Source organism: Tupaia chinensis, unplaced genomic scaffold, assembly GCF_000334495.1.
Source record: "Tupaia chinensis unplaced genomic scaffold, TupChi_1.0 Scaffold000330_1, whole genome shotgun sequence".
NCBI classification, from domain to species: Eukaryota; Metazoa; Chordata; class Mammalia; order Scandentia; family Tupaiidae; genus Tupaia; species Tupaia belangeri.
Window position 1 is genome coordinate 1,668,908 of NW_006159824.1, and position 18,818 is coordinate 1,687,725.

Consider the following 18,818-nt stretch of genomic DNA (forward strand, 5'->3'; position numbering starts at 1 on the left):
CACACACACACACACAGAGGAAAGTGACAAAGCAAGCCACCAGGTCTGGGACTTGAACCATGGTTGGTCATGTGGGAGTGTCCAGTGCGTTCACCACCATGCCACCTGCTGGTCCTCAGATTTTTTTTTTAAGAGAGATTTTTGCTATAGGGCATGTGCTCTTGCTAAACAGAGACAGAGACACAGAAGGAAATACCCAGCAGGGGAGATGGTCTCGCTCCCATCCCTTCTCCTCCAGTTCCTCTAGTGATTTTGGACAGGAATGCACACTCTTGGCTTGAGTTTCAAGCCTCAGGATCTGGGACTCAAGCTGTGGTGGACCATGTCGGAGTCCAGCAATGTAACCATAATGCCATCTGCTGGTCCAAGGAGGGATTTTTTAATTAATTTTTTTTAATTAAATTACTAGGAAAAAAAAAAAAAAAACCACTGGACTTTATTATTCCCATCACAGAGAGCAGTTCTTCCCAAGACAGGGGAGGGAGTTCTGATGGTGGCAAGGAGGCCCCTACTTGCTAACAATGAATGATTTTGGAGGACCTCCATGTTAGAGTTCTGGCTCAGGAACATCTTGGAGTTGCAGAACTTCTTATTGATTGGCTTAGACTTCTTGCTCTTGCTGTTTTGGGGACACTATGCTTTGTCCATCATGCTGCAGTGCCTGGGTAAGGCCTTCACTCTGTATGGGAGTTTCCGGTTATTGGGGCAGTTGATGGGCACTTAGGGTTGTTTTTGTTATTGCTAGAGGGCATCTGAGCTTGGGGTACGGGGGTGTGGTAGCGCCATAATCCCTTCTCAATTTCTCCATGCTGTTGGGATTTTGGACACGTGTGCATGCACCTGGCTTGTCTTTCAAGCTGCCAGGTCTTAGACTAGAACCATGCAGTTGGCCTTAACCGCCTTGCCAATATAATTTTTTCTTCATGATAGGGTAAGTGCACACGCATCAGAAAGAGAGGAGAGAAACTCAGAAGAGCGTGGCCATGCTGCAGTCCTCCTCCTCCAGTCCTTCAACCCTTTGGTTCCTAGGCAGGTGTGCTGGACTGATCAGTCCAGGGATTTAAACCATGGTTGCCATGTGGGATCTAGTTTCTCTTTTTAGTTTTAGAGGTTTTTGCCATAGTGCACATGTACTTGCCAGAGAGAGACAGACAGAGACAGTGAGAAGGAAAGTGAGAAGTCACCCCCAAAACTCCTGAGGAGGGATGGCCATGCTGCAATCCCTTCTCCATTCTCATCCTGGCATGACGCACACACTTCTGGCGTGATTTTCAAGCCACAGGGTCGTGAGGGGGCTTGAACCACGGTCAGCCATGTGGGAGTCCAGTGACGTAACCACTATGCCATCTGCTGGCCCCAAGATCTGGCTTCTCTTGAGTAGGGCCTTCGTTGACTGTGCCACAGAAATAATTTAAAATAATTTAAAACCATTTAAAATAATTTAAAATGTTTGACTAAACCATGAGAATAATGTTTTGTGACACGTGGCATTCATACCTCAGTGTTTATAAATCAATTTTATTGGAACATAGTCACCTTCATTTCCACATTGTCTATAGCTGCCTTCTTGCGATAGCGGAAGAATTGAGTAATTGTAGAGAGATTGCGAAGAACCGGCCTTATCCTGGACTCAGGGGAAAAGGTCTCCTGGAGGAACTACAAAGCCTAAACTATTACCTGGCTCTTTATGGACAAGGTCGTTGCCTCCTGGGCTAGTGTGATACTGATGTAGTGGGTTTAACTGGAGGGAGGAACTTGAGCCTCTGTAGCAGAAACTTAGAAAAACATGAAATCCAAGATGAAAATGTCAGTCCTACAGCTTATCTGAAGTCTTCTAGGTGGGGGTACCCCAGGGCTCAGATAGTGACACTGTTCTCTATGCGACTGGGCTTCAGGTATTCATAGGGCAGGTCAAGCTGCTCATTCCGTGCTGTTAGCTCCCTTTCCAAGTTTTCCAAATCTGTTTGGAATTGGTTTAGCACAGCATTGGCCTTGAGACTAGAGAAATATTTTTCTTTGTGATGTCCCAAAGGTACCTGAGACAGAACAAAGGGTCAGTCAGTTTCTAGTCGGAAAAGACTAGAAAAAACGGAAGCACCTAGATCCCAGCCCCTCACTCTTGTTTTCCTTTTGTCATTTCCCTCGTAGAGTCCCCTCTCACCATGTCTGGCTGGCGCCGACCCAGATGCCACGTGATGGCCATTTGAAGACAGCCCTTCTGGACATCAGGTAGTGACCTCATCACTGTGGCCACTGTCACATCTTCTTTGGTGGTGGGTGGGGGCATCCGCATTGTGCACGGGGCATTAGGGACCCAGGCATACCAGTCCAGCTGGGGAGAGAAACTGCAACCCTAGGACCCTGGTGCTTAGAGTTGAACCCCCATCTCTCCCTGGGGTTTCCAAAGGTCTAGACATTTGACTTCAAGGACCTGGGCTTTCAGCTATCCTTACCTGGCCCTGGTTGATGGCTCCATGCTGGGCAGTGCACGTGAAGACACACATGGTAAGGAAATGGCAGAGTTGAGCCCGGGACTGGAGAGAGATAGGGAAACCTGGGTAGGAAAGGAACAGGATTTCAGGGCCATAGCATTTAAGAGAGAAGAGCAGGCTGACGTCTTAGCATGACCATATTTTCCTTTTTTTCTTTATTCATGATTGAGCACGTGTGCACACATGTGAGCAACAGAGTGATGGATGGGCACCGTCCACAGGGTTTTGTCCCACTGCCGTCCCTTTCTTTCAGCCCATTGGATCTTGGGCACTTGTATGTATCCCTCGTGTGCTTCAGGCTGACTGGGCTGGGAATATGGTAGCCGTGTGGGATCTGGCTTCTCTTGAGCAGGGCATTACCACTGCACCATAGAGCTGGCCTTGGCTGTTCATATTTTATTTTATTGTTTTGCTTTTTTAAAAGAAAATTATTTCACTTTATTTATCATCATTATTATTATTTTTTAAATTTGATACAGATACTCACCAGAGAGAGACAAAAAGAGAGAGGGAAAGTGAGAAAACAAGCCACCAAGCCCAGGATTTGAACTGTGACCAGCCATGTGGGAGTCCAGTGCCCGACCCTCCATGCCACCTGCTGGCCCCCTATTTTATCATTTTTCTTTTTTATCACTAGAAGGTGTGTGCTCATCAGGGAGAGTGAGTGAGCGAGTGAGGGAGAGAATGAATGCCTCAGTGGGGCATGGTACACCACAGCCCCTTTTTCTCCATTTCACTGTCCCATCAGGACTTGGGGCATGCATGCACACGCACCTGGTGTGCTTTTCAAGCCACCAGCTCTGGGATTTGAATCACCCTTTACTATGTGTGATCCAGGTTCCTTCACTGCAGAGCTGTGGATCCTGGTCCATACATTAGAGTTGACGGGTGTTTGCTCATTTGTTGATTTATTTAGATATACTGGTATCAGACATTATTTTAATCCTGGCTCAATAACTTCTAGCTTGGTTACCTTAGACCAGTTTTTTTCTGGGGGGAGGGAGGATTTTTGCTATAGGGCTCGTGCGTTCGCCAGAAAGACAGAGACAGAGAAAAAGCGAGAAATCACCTCCCTTGAGCACACATGCACACGCGCCCTGCGTGAGTTTAAACCACCAGGTCCAGGGTTCAAACCGCAGTTGACCACATGAGAATCCAGTGACATAGCCATTGCGCCAATTGCTGGTCCCAAGAGCAATTATTTAACTTCTCTGAACCTACATTTTTTTATCTGTAAAATATGTATGATACCTGTTTTATAAATGTTTTATAAATGAGATAATTATAAAAATCAACTTGTATGTAATAAGTGGCAGTAAATAATAGTTATTGTTATCATGGAAGGTTGGGAAGTGGTCAAGAATTCAGGGATGCAGGCCAGCTCAGTAGCTCAGTAGTTAAGGGAGCTGAGTCCCAGATAGCTGACCACAGTTTAAATTCTGGCCCTGGTGGCTTGAAAAATGCTCTGGGTGTGTGTGCATTTGTTCCAAAAATCTCAACAGGATGAAGAGGGATTGCAGTATGACCATGCACCATTGGAGAGGAGCTTCCTCCCAGTTGCTCCACTGTCTCTTCATCTCTTTCTGGTGAGTGTATGCGCCCTCTAGCAATTAAAAAAAAAAAGAATTCAGAGTTGCTTCTTATTTCTAGACAGGGAATTGGGGAATTGCAAGTCTCTGAGTTACAAAGTCGAGATTAAGACAAGTATTGGATTTCCAATATTACATCTTAGAGAGGCTTCCCAGAAGGGATAGCCCAGGCCACTCGTTTTACAGTGAGTGTGAGAGCTTAGATACCTAATAATTCTATCAATTAGAACAAATACAGATACTTCCATTTTATAGATAAGAAAATCAAGAGACCAGCAGTTGGCATAATGGCTATGTTGCTGGATTCCCATGTAGTCGACCGCAGTTCAAATCCCGGACACAGTGGCTTAAATTCACACCAGGCGCATGTGCGTGCGTGCTCAAGAGAGGAGAATGGAGGAGAAGGGATTGTGGCGTGGCCATCCCCCCTGGGGGGTGATTTCTCACTTTCTGTCTCTCTGTCTCTCTCTGTCTGTCTGGCGAGCCCACGCACCCTATAGCAAAAACCTCTTGAGAAAATCAAAGACCAGAGAGCTCAAACTGTTTGTTAAGATCCATGCCGTTGGAAAAAGGTAGAGTCTGACCTTGAACTCAGGTTCCTGATCACTAATTCCATACTGTTATTAATTCTAGCACACTTCTTCTGAAAAGTCTGCTGTGGGGGGCAGCAGATGGTGTAGTGGTTATGTCACTAGACTCCCATATGGCCGACTGCGGTTTGAGTCTTGGACTTGGTGGCTTGAAAATTACACCAGTCACATGTGTGTGCATGCCCGAGACCCCAAGAGGAGAATAGAGAAAAAGGGATTGTGGAGTGGCCATCCCACCGCGGGTGACTTCTCACTTTCCTGCTCACTGTCTCCATCTCTCTCTGTCTCTCCTGCAAGTGCATGTGCCCTAAGGCAAAAACCTCTAAAAAAAATTCTGCTGTGAAAATTGAGGCAAAGGTGAGCTACGAGAACCGAGGAAGATAAGGAAGTACGCAGAATGAGAAATAATTTGTGGAGGTTAAAGTTAACATGTTATAAACTGATGGCTATCTCCCACCAAAACCTTTTCTTTGGAGAAATTTTTGTTATATTTTGTTTTGCGCTTGCTGGAGAGACAGAGATGTAGAAAGCGAAAAATCACCCCCTCCCACCCAGGGGGGATGGGCATACCGCAGTCCCTCCTCTATCTCCTCTTGGGATCTTGGGCACGCACACATACACACCCAGTGTCAGTTGAAGCCGCCGGGTCCCAGACTCAAACGGTGGTTGACTATGCGGGAGTCCAGTGACAGCCGTTATGCCATCTGCTGGCCCCCACCAAAACCTCATTAAGCTGAACTCGATCCCTGGTGTGATGGTAGTTGGAGGTGGAACCTCTGGGAGATAATTATGTCCACAGGGTGGAGCTCTCATAAATGGGATTAATACCCTTAGGAAAAGATGCCAGAGAGCTAGCTTGCCATCTTTCTGCCAGTGAGGCTATAAGAAGTCTACTGCCGGACCAGCAGGTGGTGTGGTGGTTAAGGCACTGGAATTCCCGCATGGCCGACTGCAGTTTGAGTCCCGGGCCTGGGATGCTTGCGCTCGCTCTCTCTCTCTCTCTCTCTCTCTCTGGCAAAACTCAAGTGAAAAAAAAAACATAAATAAATAATTTTTTTAAAAAAGTAGTTCATTGCCTGCAACCTGGAAGAGAGCCTTCACCAGAACATGACCATGTTGGCATCCTGATCTGACTTCTAGCCTCCAGGACTGTGAGGAATTTTGGTGGTTTTATAAGCCACCCAATCTATGGTACTTGGTCATAGTAGCCCCAGCTGACAAAGACAAAGTGAATATCTCTTTTTAATTTCCAAATGTAGATTCTGTTTGGGGAGAAGATGGCTAGGGAGAGGAAGCAAGGTCGTTTGGGACACGGGAAGTTTGAGGAACATCACTGAGAGGTGTTGGAGAAAGTGTGGTCCTGGAATGGGGGTGCTGCACCCACAGATTCCCCAGGGAGAGCACCCTCCAGGATGCAGGTGTTTGCTGCATCCCCACGGCCTGACTGTTCTGGCGCCCCAGTGAGTGTTGCCGTGTTCCCTCAGGCAGAGGATGGCATTCAGGCGTGGTCTGGAGTGTGAGGGGCAGGGGCTGAAGGACAACTCAGAGGAGCCCAGGTCGGTCCCTGTGTGTCAGAGAGAGGAAGATGGACCGAGGAGAGCTTGAGAAAGGCTATTTTAATAACATGCTGGCATGTGTGCATGTGTGCCCTAAATCCCAAAAATAGGGAGACAGAGGAGAAGGGACTGTGTGACCATTCCCCATAGGGGGTGCCTTCTCCCTTTCCCTTCTCTCCCTCTGCCTCTCTCTGGCGAGCACATGCACTCTCTAGCCAATTAGTAATAAAGTAGGAACGACTATTAATTCCCTAGAGATTAAAATGCAGGCTGAAGCATCTCTGGCTTCAGACCCCCAGGTGCTCTTTCTTTAAATAAACTTTCCTTTTTCTCTTGGTAAAAGATAAATAAATAAATAAAAACAAATAAATAACATGCAGGGTGTGTGTGGTTGGGGGAGACCAAAGGCAGTGGCTAGTCCCTGGCTGGGGAACGGGGGAGGTGGGGAAAGGGGAATTGGGACCAGCAGTTAGCGTGATGGCTATGTCGCTGGACTCCCACGTAGTCGACCGTGGTTTGAGTGCCAGACCCGGTGGCTTAAACTCACACTGGGTGCGTGTGCGTGCGTGCCCAAGATCCCGAGAGGAGAATGGAGGAGAAGGGATTGTGGCATGGCCATCCCCACTGGGGAGTGATTTCTCGCTTTCTATCTCTCTGTCTCTCTCTGTCTGGCGAGCACACACGCCCTACCTATAGCAAAAACCTCTCCAAAAAAAAAAAACCTCTCCAAAAAAAAAAGGAACCAGAATTGCAGGGTCAGGGCACCTGGTTCAGGTTTGTACCAAACACGCGCAGTACTGAGTTTGCCTCCGGAGTGACCTTGCCCGGTGTCAAGTGTGTGGGATGCCTGGACCCCATGTGTGACACCAGCAGTCAGGAGAAGGGAGGGAATCCCAGGGTGGCTCACCACGGGCTTGGGTTGGAAAGATCTATTTAAATCCTCAGGTAGAGCAGACAGACATCAAGAGATCACAGAACAGAAGGGGCTGGGCAGAAGCCCTTGTTGGCTGTGGTTCTCGCCTGGTGGGACCCCCACGCTACGGCAGGTCAGGGGCCTCTGTGAGTGGGGATGGGGTGGAAGTAGGGGTTGATGACCAGGGTCTCTGTGGGTGACTGTCCATAGAGACGTGGAATTGTCCTGAGTCTCAGGAGATGTGAATGTGACTCGGCTCCTCTCATGGAGGGAAGGGTGTGTGATGAGAGGCCAGGGTCCTGTCCCTAGTGGGCAGGGCTGGGAACAGGCTGTAGTATGGCCTCCGAGGAGCTCCTCTTTCTGGCTGGGTCTTACCTCGGTCCTGGGCCTGGCACAGCCCCACCTCTGTGATCTCCCGACACCAGGCCTGCAGCTCAGGGTCCCCCCTCACGACGTCATCTGTTTGGTAGAAGAGGTGGATGATCCCCTCCACATACCTGCTCAGAGGAGAAGAGAGTTGAGCTCTCTGAGGGTAGGCGGCTCCTGACTCGGACCTCTACACCTTTCTGTGGCATCTGTCCAGCTGCTTCCCTTGTATCTGAGATCTTCCAAGACTTGCCTTTTGAGCCGTCTCCTAGACCTTAAACACGTTAGCGTGTGTGTAATGGAAGGAAGCGTGCACCGTAAGTTCGCAGAATGCCCTGCACGTGGCTGTTAAGCACTCTCCCTAACAAGTCCTCCAGATCCCTCAGACTCCTCACCACGGCTTTCTTCCCCTGTGATCACCACGCCACCCCAGTCTCTTCATTTTCAGAACCTGCCCTCCGTGTCCTCATTCTTCCCCTCCTCTCCCCAGGACTGAGCCCCTGCTCCTCCTGTTAGACATTCTCACTTTGACTTTGCTTGTGCCCCATCCTGACCAGGCTAGAGCCCCGCCCTCCCTCTCCCCACGGCCCTCCCTTCCTCAGCGCCCTCTCACCCACCGGGCGGTGATCTCCCAGAGCCGTAAAGCATCGTGGGCATAGAGAGCACTCGGGATTCCCAGCAGGCCCCGGTCAGCCAGGTCGTGAGGAGGACAGAGGGAGCGGTAGGTCAGCTGGGCCACAGCGCGACGGAGCAGGTCCACATGGCCCCCTCCGCCTGTGCCCACTGCCTGGACAAGAGAGGGACAGGTCTTGAGGGACGGAAGTGTGGCTGGAGAACTCATGGCATAATTGAGAGGGGTTCAGAGATGGGTTTTCAGAATTAAAGTCACGGCTCCAAAGGGGACGGGGCTCATGGGTTTACAGGTCAGGACATTCTCACAGATTGTTCTGAGACCCTGAAGGTGGCAGATCCTAGAGAGGTGGGTGATGAGGCAACTCACACCCATCCCCTCCTTACCTTATCAAATATTCCTCCATCTGAGATGAGCCGGGTTCGGGCCCGGATGTTGATTTCCATGGTGTAGCGGATATGGGGGATCAGGAGCTGGGTGGGACGAGGAGATTGGAGGGAAGGGTTAATGGAAGCCTTTCCTTGGATTGGCCTTTCCTTGGAGGGCCTGGTGCCCAGCATGCTGGCCTTTTTACCTTTTGATATTCTCGTCCCTGCTGCTGGCTTCATGGACTTGTCTCCTCTCTCTCTGGTCACTCACTCTCATGTTCTCCCACCTTGTAAGTTTGGCCCTGCAGCCAGACTGACCAGGGTTTCGACCCGCAGTTTACACCTCAGTTTGCTGTCTGGCTGTTATCCTCTAATCGACAGTTCCCTTGTCTGTCAACAGAGGGCACTAATAGGCTCTTTTATCTCATGGGCTATGGTGAGCTTGTGTGAGTAATGAATGAAGGGTGTTTAATACACATACAAGCTCTCAAATGGTAGCTCTTGTTATTTTCATCTTGAGTGTAGGTGTATTTTTAAGAATCAGCTCCTGCCGCCTTCTAAAAGTTTATTCATTCCATGAGTGAGAGAAAGGAAGGGGGAGAGAGAGAGAGGAGGGAAATGGAGCATTCCCAACAGGGTCTTCACACCAGGATCCACCCTCAGCCTCAGTCACTTTGGATCACAGGCACATGTGCACCGTACTCAGGAATGTCCCCAAATGCAAACCAGTCATTTTCCTGTTGGGTCAGACTCGACACTGGCTAGTTCAAAGAATCAACTCTTTAGATGCTTTTTTTCCTTTTCTCTCTCTCTCTTTCTCTTTTTTTTTTTTTTGCCTGAGCATATATGCACTTGCCCGAGAGTGACAGAGTCAGGAATAGGGAAAGTGAGAAAGCACCCGCTCCGGGCATGGTCATGCCATGATCCCTTCACCTCTAGTACTCTCTCCTGTCAGGATTTTGGGCACGTATGCACATGGTGCACAGTGTCTTTCAGGCCACTAGGTCTGGGATCTGAACTGCAGGGTCAGGGGCCGGCAGGTGGTGTGGTGGTTAAGGCACTGGACTCTCACATGACCTGGCGGACCCTCCTTCGGACCTGGCAGCTTGCTTTCTCGCTTTCCTTCTCTCTGTGTCTCTTCTGATCAAATTAAAAAATAAATAATTAAGTCATTTTTAAAAGAACAAACAAAACTGCAAGGGTAATTCTGTGGAATCCAGTCCCTTTGACTACTAGGCCATGGGTGGCCCTGATTTTTTTCATACATCCTCTATCGTTCATGTCCTCATCGCTTAAATGGCCTGTCTGATCAAAGCTGCACCTCTACCCTCTGGTTGTTTCACTCTTGGGTTTCCCTGAGGGCCATGAGTGAAGAGGGTGCTTTCCTTCAGAATTATGGAAGCTGGGGCCGGCAAGTGGCATGGTGGTTAAAGGCACTGGAGTCCCACATGGTCGACCGCAGTTCAAGTCCTGAACCTGGTGGCTTGCTTTCTCACTTTCTCTCTCTCTCTTTCTTTCCCCCTCTCTGTCTGAACAAACTGGAAAGTAATAATAATAATAAAGTTAAATAAAATAATTCTTAAAAGAATTAGGGGAGCTGTATTGAGCTGCCTTTGTAAGGACCCGGAAGGGTTGCTGTAAAATCTTTCCCCCTGCCCATATAGGCACCATGAGGCCCCCTCTCTCCTGCTTTTCCTTAGCTATTAAAAAACACCACCTGATCCTTACTTTCATTTCTTCTTATGTGAGAATATGTGCCTTCTTTTCACCCAGTTAATTTGGAGATTTCAAGAAATTTGAGTATTTATCTGACTTGACACTGGGCACAGGGAATAACGCAAGTGATACCTTTGGTGTTAAGATAGCAAAGTAGCTCACAGTAGTCAGAAATGTTTCAGGAAGTGCATGGAAGATGCTGCATATCATAGAGTCACGGGGACCAAAGTCCACATGAAGAGAAGAGATGCCTGAGGACAAACAATTCCCTAATACTACTACTACTACTAATTGCAAGAACTGGGACCAGCAGTTGGTGTAATGGCTATGTCGCTGGACTTCCATGTAGTCGACCACAGTTCAAATCCCAGACTTGGTGGCTTAAACTCACACCAGGCTTGTGGGCATGCATACGTGCGTTCCCAAGATCCCGAGAGGAGAATGGAGAAGAAGGGGTTGCGGCGTGGCCATCCCCCTGGGGGGTGATTTCTTGCTTTCTATCTCTCTGTCTTTCTGGTCAGCGCACATGCCCTATAACAAAAATCTCTCCAAATAAATAAATACATAAATAATTGCGAGAACTAATTATTTTTGTTGCGTTACTGTGGCATTTAACATATGTCATGCGATTGTGTTACATCATTTTATCCTTTAACAGCTCATGACAGAGATTCTATCTACATTTAAAGATGACTGAGGAGGGACATATGCAGGTGGCATAATGGTTACATTGCTGGACTCCTATGTAGTCTGTTGTGGATTGATTCCCAGACCTGGTGGCTTAGAACTCACAGCGGGCACGTGTGCATGTGTGCCCAAAATCCGAAGAGGAGACTGGAGGAGGAAGGTATTGCGGTGTGGCCATCCCCCCTGGGGGGTGATTTCTCTCTTTCTTTCTCTCCGTCTGTCTCTCTCCAGCAAGGGCACATGCCCTATAGCAAAAAACAACAACAAACAAGTGCCTGAGGCTGGTCGTGGATGCTGGTGTGAATAACCTGTGGGGAGTGCTGCATTTCCCTCCGCTAAGTAACTGAGGCCAGGACTCAGGATTCAGACCCAGCAAGCCAGAGCCTGCACAGGTATGGCAAGACTTTTGCAGGAGTAGCCCTCCTCGGCGTCCAGTGACAACTCAGCTGGTTGCTGTCGGAGGAAGTTGTCAGAGTGAGGGGAGACAGGAAGGGGGCCAGCCTAGTGTGAAAAGAGGCTTCCCCTCTTCAAGGTGAGCAGGTGGTGGTGATGCAGGAGGCATCATGAGATCTATAAAATCTAAGATTCTGGGGCCAGCAGGTGGTGTGGTGGTTAAGGTGCTAGGCTCCCACATGGCCAACTGCAGTTCAAGCCCCAGACCCTGTGGCTTGAAAATCACACTGGGCGTGTGTGCCCAAAATCCTGAGAGGAGAAGAGATTGTGGCATGGCCATCTCCCTGAGGAGTGATTTTTCACTTTCTGTCTCTCTCTATCAGGTGCACATGCTCTATAGCAAAAACCTTTAAAAAAATAAATAAAATACAAGAGTTTGTTAATCAGACTGGTCTTCATCTTGTCTGTGTTACCAAAGAACCCCAAAGAGGTCACACCTATGTTAGCTAGGCGTAGGAAGCCTGAGAGAGCCCCCAGTTGAAATGCATTCAGTTGTTCTTAGCAAGTACTTATTTGCATATCTTCCCAACACTTCACACTCCATGTGCCTATAATCAGACACCTCATTTTTGCCTGCAAATTCGCTTTCTGTCTTAACTGTTTCTGATGGTTACTTTAGTTTGTAAGTTTGTATCATTTTTTGTGCCCCTCTCTGCCATGTTCCCCATGGTAAAGTGTCACTAAGATTTGGAGAGTAGTTTTTTTAAATTATTTTATTTAACTTTATTTATTCATTTATTTATTTCAATTTGACCAGAGAGGGATAAAGAAAGAGAGAAAGAGAGAGAGAGAGAGAGAGGGAGGGAGAGAGGAAGTAAGGTGTCAGGTCTGGGACTTGAACTGTAGTCTGGTCATGTGGGAGTCCAGCATCCTTAACCACCAAGCCACCTGCCGGCCCCTGGAGAGTTTTTTTTAAGCAAGCACAAGTCTTACTTTGCTGTCATGGATGCTGAACTTGTTGTTTTATAAAATTACCTTTTTTTCTAAGGCTTATTTTATTTAACTTTATTTATTTTAAATTTGACCAGAGAGGGACAGAGTGAGAGAGATGGAAAGTAAGAAAGCAAGCTGCCAGGTCCAGGACTTGAACTGCAGTCTGGTCATGTGGGAGTCCAGCACCCTCAACCACCATGCCACCTGCCGACCTTAAAAGTATTATTATTATTTCTTTTTGCCAGAGGGTATGTGTGGTCATGAGAGAGAGATGGACAGACAGACAAACAGGGATAAGGGGAGGAGAAAGCACCCCGAATGGGACATAGTCATGTTGTAATTTCTTCTCCATTTCTTCATCCTGTCTGGATTTTGAGCACACATGCATGTGTGCCCAGCATATTTTTGAAGATGCTTGAGCTGGGATTTGAACCATAGTTGGCTATGTAGAATCTGTTCCCTTTAACCAGTAGGCCATGGGGCTGGCCCACAGTTACAGTATGTCTAGGTCAGCACTATCTACAAACGCTGTGGGTTTCTGGACGTCGCAGAAGCCTAGACCTCTCACCTTTCCAGTCTCGTACCCAGGCACAGTACTGTTTGTTTTTTTTCTTTTCTCTTTTTTTTTTAATTATTATTTTTTGGGGGTGTGTGGCTTTTTGCTATAGGGCGCATGTACTCATCAGAAAGACAGAGAGACAGAAAGCAAGAAATCACCCCCAGGGGGATGGCCACGTTCTCCTCCATTCTTCTCTTGGGATTTTGAGCGCACGCGCGCACACACACACACACACACGCCCAGTGTGAGTTTAAGCCACCTGGTCTGGGACTCGAACAGTGTTCGACTACATAGGAGTCCAGCGACGTAGCCATTATGCCAACTGTTGGTCCCAACTATTTTTTCTCTTTACCAAGTCTTTGACCACCCCCCCCATCATTCCTGGCACCACCATGCTAATGCATTTGGGTATCCACCTCCCCCTTGGGCAGCTGTTAGTAGCCTGCTCAGCTGTTCTCCTTGCCTTTTGATCTGTTCCTACTTAGCTGACTCCACAGGTGGGGTGGAATAGTCTCTATTAATATTATGCTATTTACAAGCAATCGCTTGCGATTTCAAACTGTATTCCAGGTTCTTATGGGTACTACTATTTTTCTGGCTAAATATTAAATCTCCCAAGGCAGAAATAAAGCTTTTGTTAACAATATTCTAGCTATACTGCCAGCCCATTGCTAGGCTTCTAGATTTCTGAGAGTTTCAGAGGGATCCCTTGTATTGTGTGCTAAAGAAACATTAAGTGACTGCACTTCATTAAAATATAAATCTCAGGACCAGCAGATGGTGTGGCAGTTCAGGCACTAGACTCCCACATGGCTGACTGCAGTTCAAGTCCTGGACCTGGAGGGTTTTCTTACTTTCCCTCTCTCTGTGTCTCTCTGGTGAGCACATGTGCCCTATAGCAAATTAAAATAAATAAATAAATCTTAAAAAAAAAAATCTCAGGGCCAGCAGGTGGTGTGACTCTGAAGGTGCTGAACTCCCACATGGCCAACTGCAGTTCGAGTCCCAGGGCCAGTGGCTTTTAAAACACTTGAAAATCATGCTAGGTATGTGTGTGCATATCCAAATCCTAGGAGGAGAATGGAGTAGGGATTGTGGCATGGCCATCCTTCCTGGGGGGTTATTTTTCACTTTCCCTCTCACTGTTTCTATCTACCTGGTGTGTGCATATGCCCTATGGCAAAAATAAATAAATAAATAAATAAATAAATAAATAAATAAATCTCTCAAGATTTTGATACCGTTTTCTTCTGTTCTCCCCCTTTCGTTCACAAATTTGTTTAAAGACTTTTCGATGCTATAGTATCATTCGGGCCTGAGAGACCAGGCTCATTTGGGCCTGAGAATGATGGGAAGTAAAGAGTCGAGTCTGTACCTTGAAGACAGGGTGCAGTCCTGGGAGGCACCTCATGGTGGCGACAGCGATGACCTCAGCCACCAGATGAGTGTTCATCAAATGATACTGGAGCTGGTGCAGTTGGAAATCTGAATTTCGGACCCAGATCTTGGCCAGGAGCCAGGCAAATGGAGGATCCGAGGGCAGGAACAGTGGTGGTATGGGTGAGCTGGGATTGGGAGGCTGAATCTGGAGAAAGAAGAATTCATCTATTGACCTCCTTTTCTATGTATGACATTATGGTAAGCATTCCTGGGGGAAACAGTTGACTGAGTGGGATTATTGCCTTCTAAGAGGTCTGGTATAGTAAGAGGAATCAGAACTCTTCCACCCGGCCTCTCACTAGCCATAGTGTTGGCATGATTCAGTTGAGTACAGGAGAGACCAGAAATGGAGCGTCCATGAGGAGATTCTACCAGTGGTTTGGGAGAAATGTGATGGGGGTCAGAGCTTGGGTGGTGGCGTGTGGAGCAGAAGCCAAATATGTCAGATTATTGACAGTAGTCATCAGTTGACTATAGGGAATAGTGGGAGAAGATCTTCAAGACAGTGGGTGTTGGGACCAGAAGTTAGCATAATGGCTATGTCGCTGGACTCCCATGTAGTTGACCGCGGTTCGAGTCCTGGACCCGGTGGCTTAAACTCACGCTGGGTGTGTGCGAGCATGCCCAAGATCCCGAGAGGAGAATGGAGGGGAGGGGATTGCGGCATGGCCATCCCCCCTGGGGGGTGATTTCTCGCTTTCTGTCTCTCTGTTTCTCTCTGTCTTTGTGGTGAGCGCATGCGCCTTATAGCAAAAACCTCTTAAAAAAGAAAAATCCCAGAAAAAAAAAAAAAGACAATGGGTGTTCAGAGTCAGAGGCCACTGAGGAGTTACATAGTGATCCTCAAAGTGTGGCCCCAGCTAGAGTATCAGCATTACTTTGGTGCCTGTAAGAAATGCAAATTCCCAGTCTACCCAGACATACTGAGTCAAGAAAGTCTGGTGGTGGGACTCAGCCACCAGTGTTTTAAGAAGCACTTCAGGTGATTCAGGTGATTCAGATGCACACTAACGTTGGAGACCCACTGGCTACAGGATAAGAACTACAAGAGGCCATTGTTACTCGAACAAGTACTTCTAGTTCAGTGAGTCAAGGGAGGCATGAGGACATGACCATGACATGAGGACAGGTCTCACTGAGTATGGATAGAATTTGGGAGCCAGGAGTTAGGAGCTGGGTCTCTGGGAGCAGAGGTCGAGGTGAACTGAGGACAGCGTTGGGAGGTGGATTCTCTATCTGCCTCACCTGGATGACCATGGGTAGCAGCTTCCCGTTGGGTTCCATCTTCAGCATGACAAGAGGAGCAGCCAGGTACTGCTGCTCTCCTTGGATCACATTGGCTGGAATTCCATCGAGCAGGATGAAGTCAGCTTCAAACAGAGAACCATTCTGGGGAAAGTAGGAATGAATGCAGATGCCAACTCCACAGGCCCAGGGCAAAGGGCAAGGCATTTAGTCTATGCTACATCAGTAATATGGCAGAGTCCGAGTGGCAGAGATGTGGGAAGCATCCAGAGAGTTGATCCCAGATCCTTTAGTTGTTTTTTTTTTCTTTTTTTTTTTTGCCAGAGGGCATGTGTGCTAGCCAGAGAGACAGACAGACACAGAGAAAGCATCCCCCTAGAGGAATGGTCATGCCACAATCCCATCTCCATTTCTTTTTTCCTTTGGGATTTTGGGCATGCCTGGCGTGTTTTTCAAGCCGCTGGTCCGGGACTTAAACCACACAGTCAGCTATATGGATCTAGTTGCCTTAACCACTACACCGCTGGCTGGCCTAAAGTGCTCTCATTTTACAGTGAGAAATAAAGTCTGGTGAGGGGAGGCTTTCCCAGGGACATACATCTTGTTTGTGGCAGAGGTCATTCTAGGCATAGGCTTGTCAATCCATTGCTTGTCACCGGTATGCTAAGCTCTTCCCTTGTGGGGATGTCCAGGTCTTCCCTCTAAACATCTAATGGCCTACTGTCTTGTCTGGCTGCCACACCTTTGTAGTATTTTCCCCTATATACTTTATGATCTCTAAATTTTTCCATTAGAGGACTCTGCATAAAGAGGAGCCCTTGTACTCATCTTTGGTCCCTTCCCTTCTCCACTTCTTTTTACCACACTGCCAAGGAGGGGAAAAAATATGAGAGGAAGTACCTGGAGTTCTTTCTCCAACTGGGCCTGAAGCTCCTCCATCCCCGAGGGCAACACTAGCCTGGAGGGCAGAGAGGTGGAGCGTCTCAACGTCATGGGGTTGGTGCCATTGAGGAATTGGTAGCCAAAAAACTCATCATCCTGCCAGCACTGGTGAACCTTCTCTGTGTGGTGTGGGGTACAAAGAATATTTACCACAGCCTGGACATCTGTCTCCATGCTGAACCACGGGGATTCAGGCTCATGATCCACCCAGTACCCAGCTCCTATGCTTTTATTCTTGAGACTTCTTGGAGACAGTCAGACATGATAAAGGCTCTTCCTGCAAGGAGTTATGGGAGACTCCGGAGTGTTACAAATGGGTCATCAGAAGGGACCACCAAGGGGTTATAGGATCTAGGGGAACCACTGACCAGCCAGGGTGCTCTGGCTCCAGAAGATCTGATCGAAGTCTTCCAGGCGATCCCAGGAGCTCAGAAGGGTGTAAACTCGTTTGAGGACGATTTCCAAAGCCCTAGGACAGGTATTGAGACATGAACCTACCAGGTGAGCCCTCAGCCCAGTATTGAGACATGAACCTACCAGGTGAGCCCTCGGCCCCTCACTGTAAGCTCTAGGCTCCAGCCTTTTCCTCACCCTGCCTTCAGGGTCCATTCGAAGTCCAGCCTCTTCTCCTCATGGAATCTCATATTTGGAGGTAGGTCATCCTCACAGTTAGCAGCTATTGTCAAGGGTAACCCTTCCTTCCAGGTGGCCCAGCTAGAAGTTGGGGACGAAATTTAAAAGAAGGTGTTGAGATCAGTGCTGGGGACAGGGTCAGCTAAGGGGTGGGACAACGGGGAGGCCCAAGGGCGAGTAGTCACCAGTAGATTTGCTGTCTTTCCTTCAGTTCCTTCTCCCGGTGCTTCTGGAACACATCCAAGGGATTGCTTCCTACTAGGCAGGCTGAGGAGACATTAAGACCATTGGCTAATCAACTTTTTTTTTTTTTTTTTTTTGAGAGGTTTTTGCTATAGGGCATGTGCGCTCGTCAGACAGACAGAGACAGAGAGACAGAAAGCGAGAAATCACCCCCCAGGGGGGATGGTCACGCCGCAATCCCTTGTCCTCCATTCTCCTCTCGGGCTCTTGGGCATGCACGCACACGCGCCCTGCGTGAGTTTTAAGCCACTGGGTCAGGGATGCGAACCGCGGTCGACCACATGGGAGTCCAGCGACATAGCCATTACGCTAACTGCAGGTCCCCTCAACTTTGACCTGTGCTCTGTCCTGCTTGTCCTCAGCCCCCTTGTTGTCATAGTTGATGTGTTCTGTCGTGCTCTACTGCCTTTATCTCACTTGATTGTCTGGGAGCCCACCCAGACACGTTTACCCATCTGCCCACCTTGCATTCCTGATTTCACTTATTTCAGACTCATCTCTTGCCTGGAGACAAAAATCTCCCATTTGTCACCTGTTCTTTTTTTTTTTTTTTGAGAGTTTTTTTTTTCCTTCTTTCATTTTTGCCATAGAGTGTGTGTGCTTGCCAGGAGGACAGAGACCGAGAGACAGAGAGCAAGAAATTACCCCTCAGGGGACATGGCCACAGCACAGTCCCTTCTCCTCTCAGGATTTTGGTCATGCACGCACACATGTTCAGCATGGATTTCAAGCTGCTTGGTCCGGGACTTGAACCACCGTTGGCCATGTTGGAGTCTAGCGCCTTAACCACTATGCCACCTGCTCTTGGTCTTTAACTCATCCTTCCTTACTTGACCCTATTTCATCAATATCTATGGCTGGAGAAGCACCTTAATTAAGGTGATACAATCTTAGTCACCTTCATGCCCACACCTATCTTATGCTACACATTGCTTTGATTAATTTCACATGTCTTAAACTCACTTGCCACACCTTCACCTGTCCTCAGAGTCTGTGCGCTTGCTTTGCCCGACTTCACCTTTCTTGGACTTGCAATCACGGTCTGTATTCACTGACTTGTTCCTGCTCTTCTCTGTTAGGGTTCATGTTTCCAGTCTTTGCTCTTCTTTGTCTCTGTGTTCATCTCTGTCTGGTTTCCCACAGGAACATTAAGTATGCGCTTGTTCATCCCCACCCGCCTCAGTGCTTTCCTCCTTCAGAATCATTTCCCTTGTTATTCCAACCAAACCAGCTCGCCAACCTCGCATCACCGGTTTCGGTTTCTCTTCACTGACTCCTGCTCAGGTCTTCCACCATCTCTTAACCCACTGGCCCTCTCACCCTTCCCAGCCCTAACTTGTGGGTTTTTTTTTTTTTTTTTTTGAGAGGTTTTCGCTATAGGGCGCATGTGCTCGCCAGACCGACAGAGAGAGACACAGAGACAGAAAAGCGAGAAATCACCCCCCAGAGGGGATGGTCACGC

The 18,818-nt window shown here is 48.1% G+C and overlaps 1 protein-coding gene and 1 long non-coding RNA gene across 6 annotated transcripts in view; one reads left to right on the top strand and one right to left on the bottom strand.

Moving 5' to 3' along the window:
• Positions 1-18,818, top strand: part of LOC102493813 (uncharacterized) — a 50,525-nt gene that overhangs the window by 1,685 nt on the left and 30,022 nt on the right. For 3 of the 5 annotated variants that reach the window (XR_003549923.1, XR_003549924.1, XR_001370609.2), the window contains exons 2-3: positions 2,149-2,229; positions 3,995-4,078. This is a non-coding gene — a long non-coding RNA (uncharacterized LOC102493813). Of the gene's footprint in view, positions 1-2,148; positions 2,230-3,994; positions 4,345-11,139; positions 11,526-18,818 lie in introns of those variants that run through there. The other 2 variants (XR_335055.3, XR_001370608.2) reach the window with 2 other exon arrangements.
• ALOX12 (arachidonate 12-lipoxygenase, 12S type) overlaps positions 1,481-18,818 on the bottom strand; it is a 19,300-nt gene continuing 1,962 nt past the window's right edge. Inside the window, exons 3-14 of the mRNA XM_006151849.3 lie at positions 17,299-17,380; positions 17,072-17,194; positions 16,849-16,949; positions 16,439-16,599; positions 15,539-15,682; positions 14,229-14,438; positions 8,524-8,610; positions 8,124-8,293; positions 7,516-7,637; positions 2,454-2,554; positions 2,162-2,332; positions 1,481-2,036 (exon numbers count right to left, since the gene is read on the bottom strand). Of these exons, the coding sequence (XP_006151911.1) occupies positions 1,857-2,036; positions 2,162-2,332; positions 2,454-2,554; positions 7,516-7,637; positions 8,124-8,293; positions 8,524-8,610; positions 14,229-14,438; positions 15,539-15,682; positions 16,439-16,599; positions 16,849-16,949; positions 17,072-17,194; positions 17,299-17,380 (1,652 nt within the window). The 3' untranslated portion in view covers positions 1,481-1,856. The remainder of the gene's footprint in view (positions 2,037-2,161; positions 2,333-2,453; positions 2,555-7,515; positions 7,638-8,123; positions 8,294-8,523; positions 8,611-14,228; positions 14,439-15,538; positions 15,683-16,438; positions 16,600-16,848; positions 16,950-17,071; positions 17,195-17,298; positions 17,381-18,818) is intronic.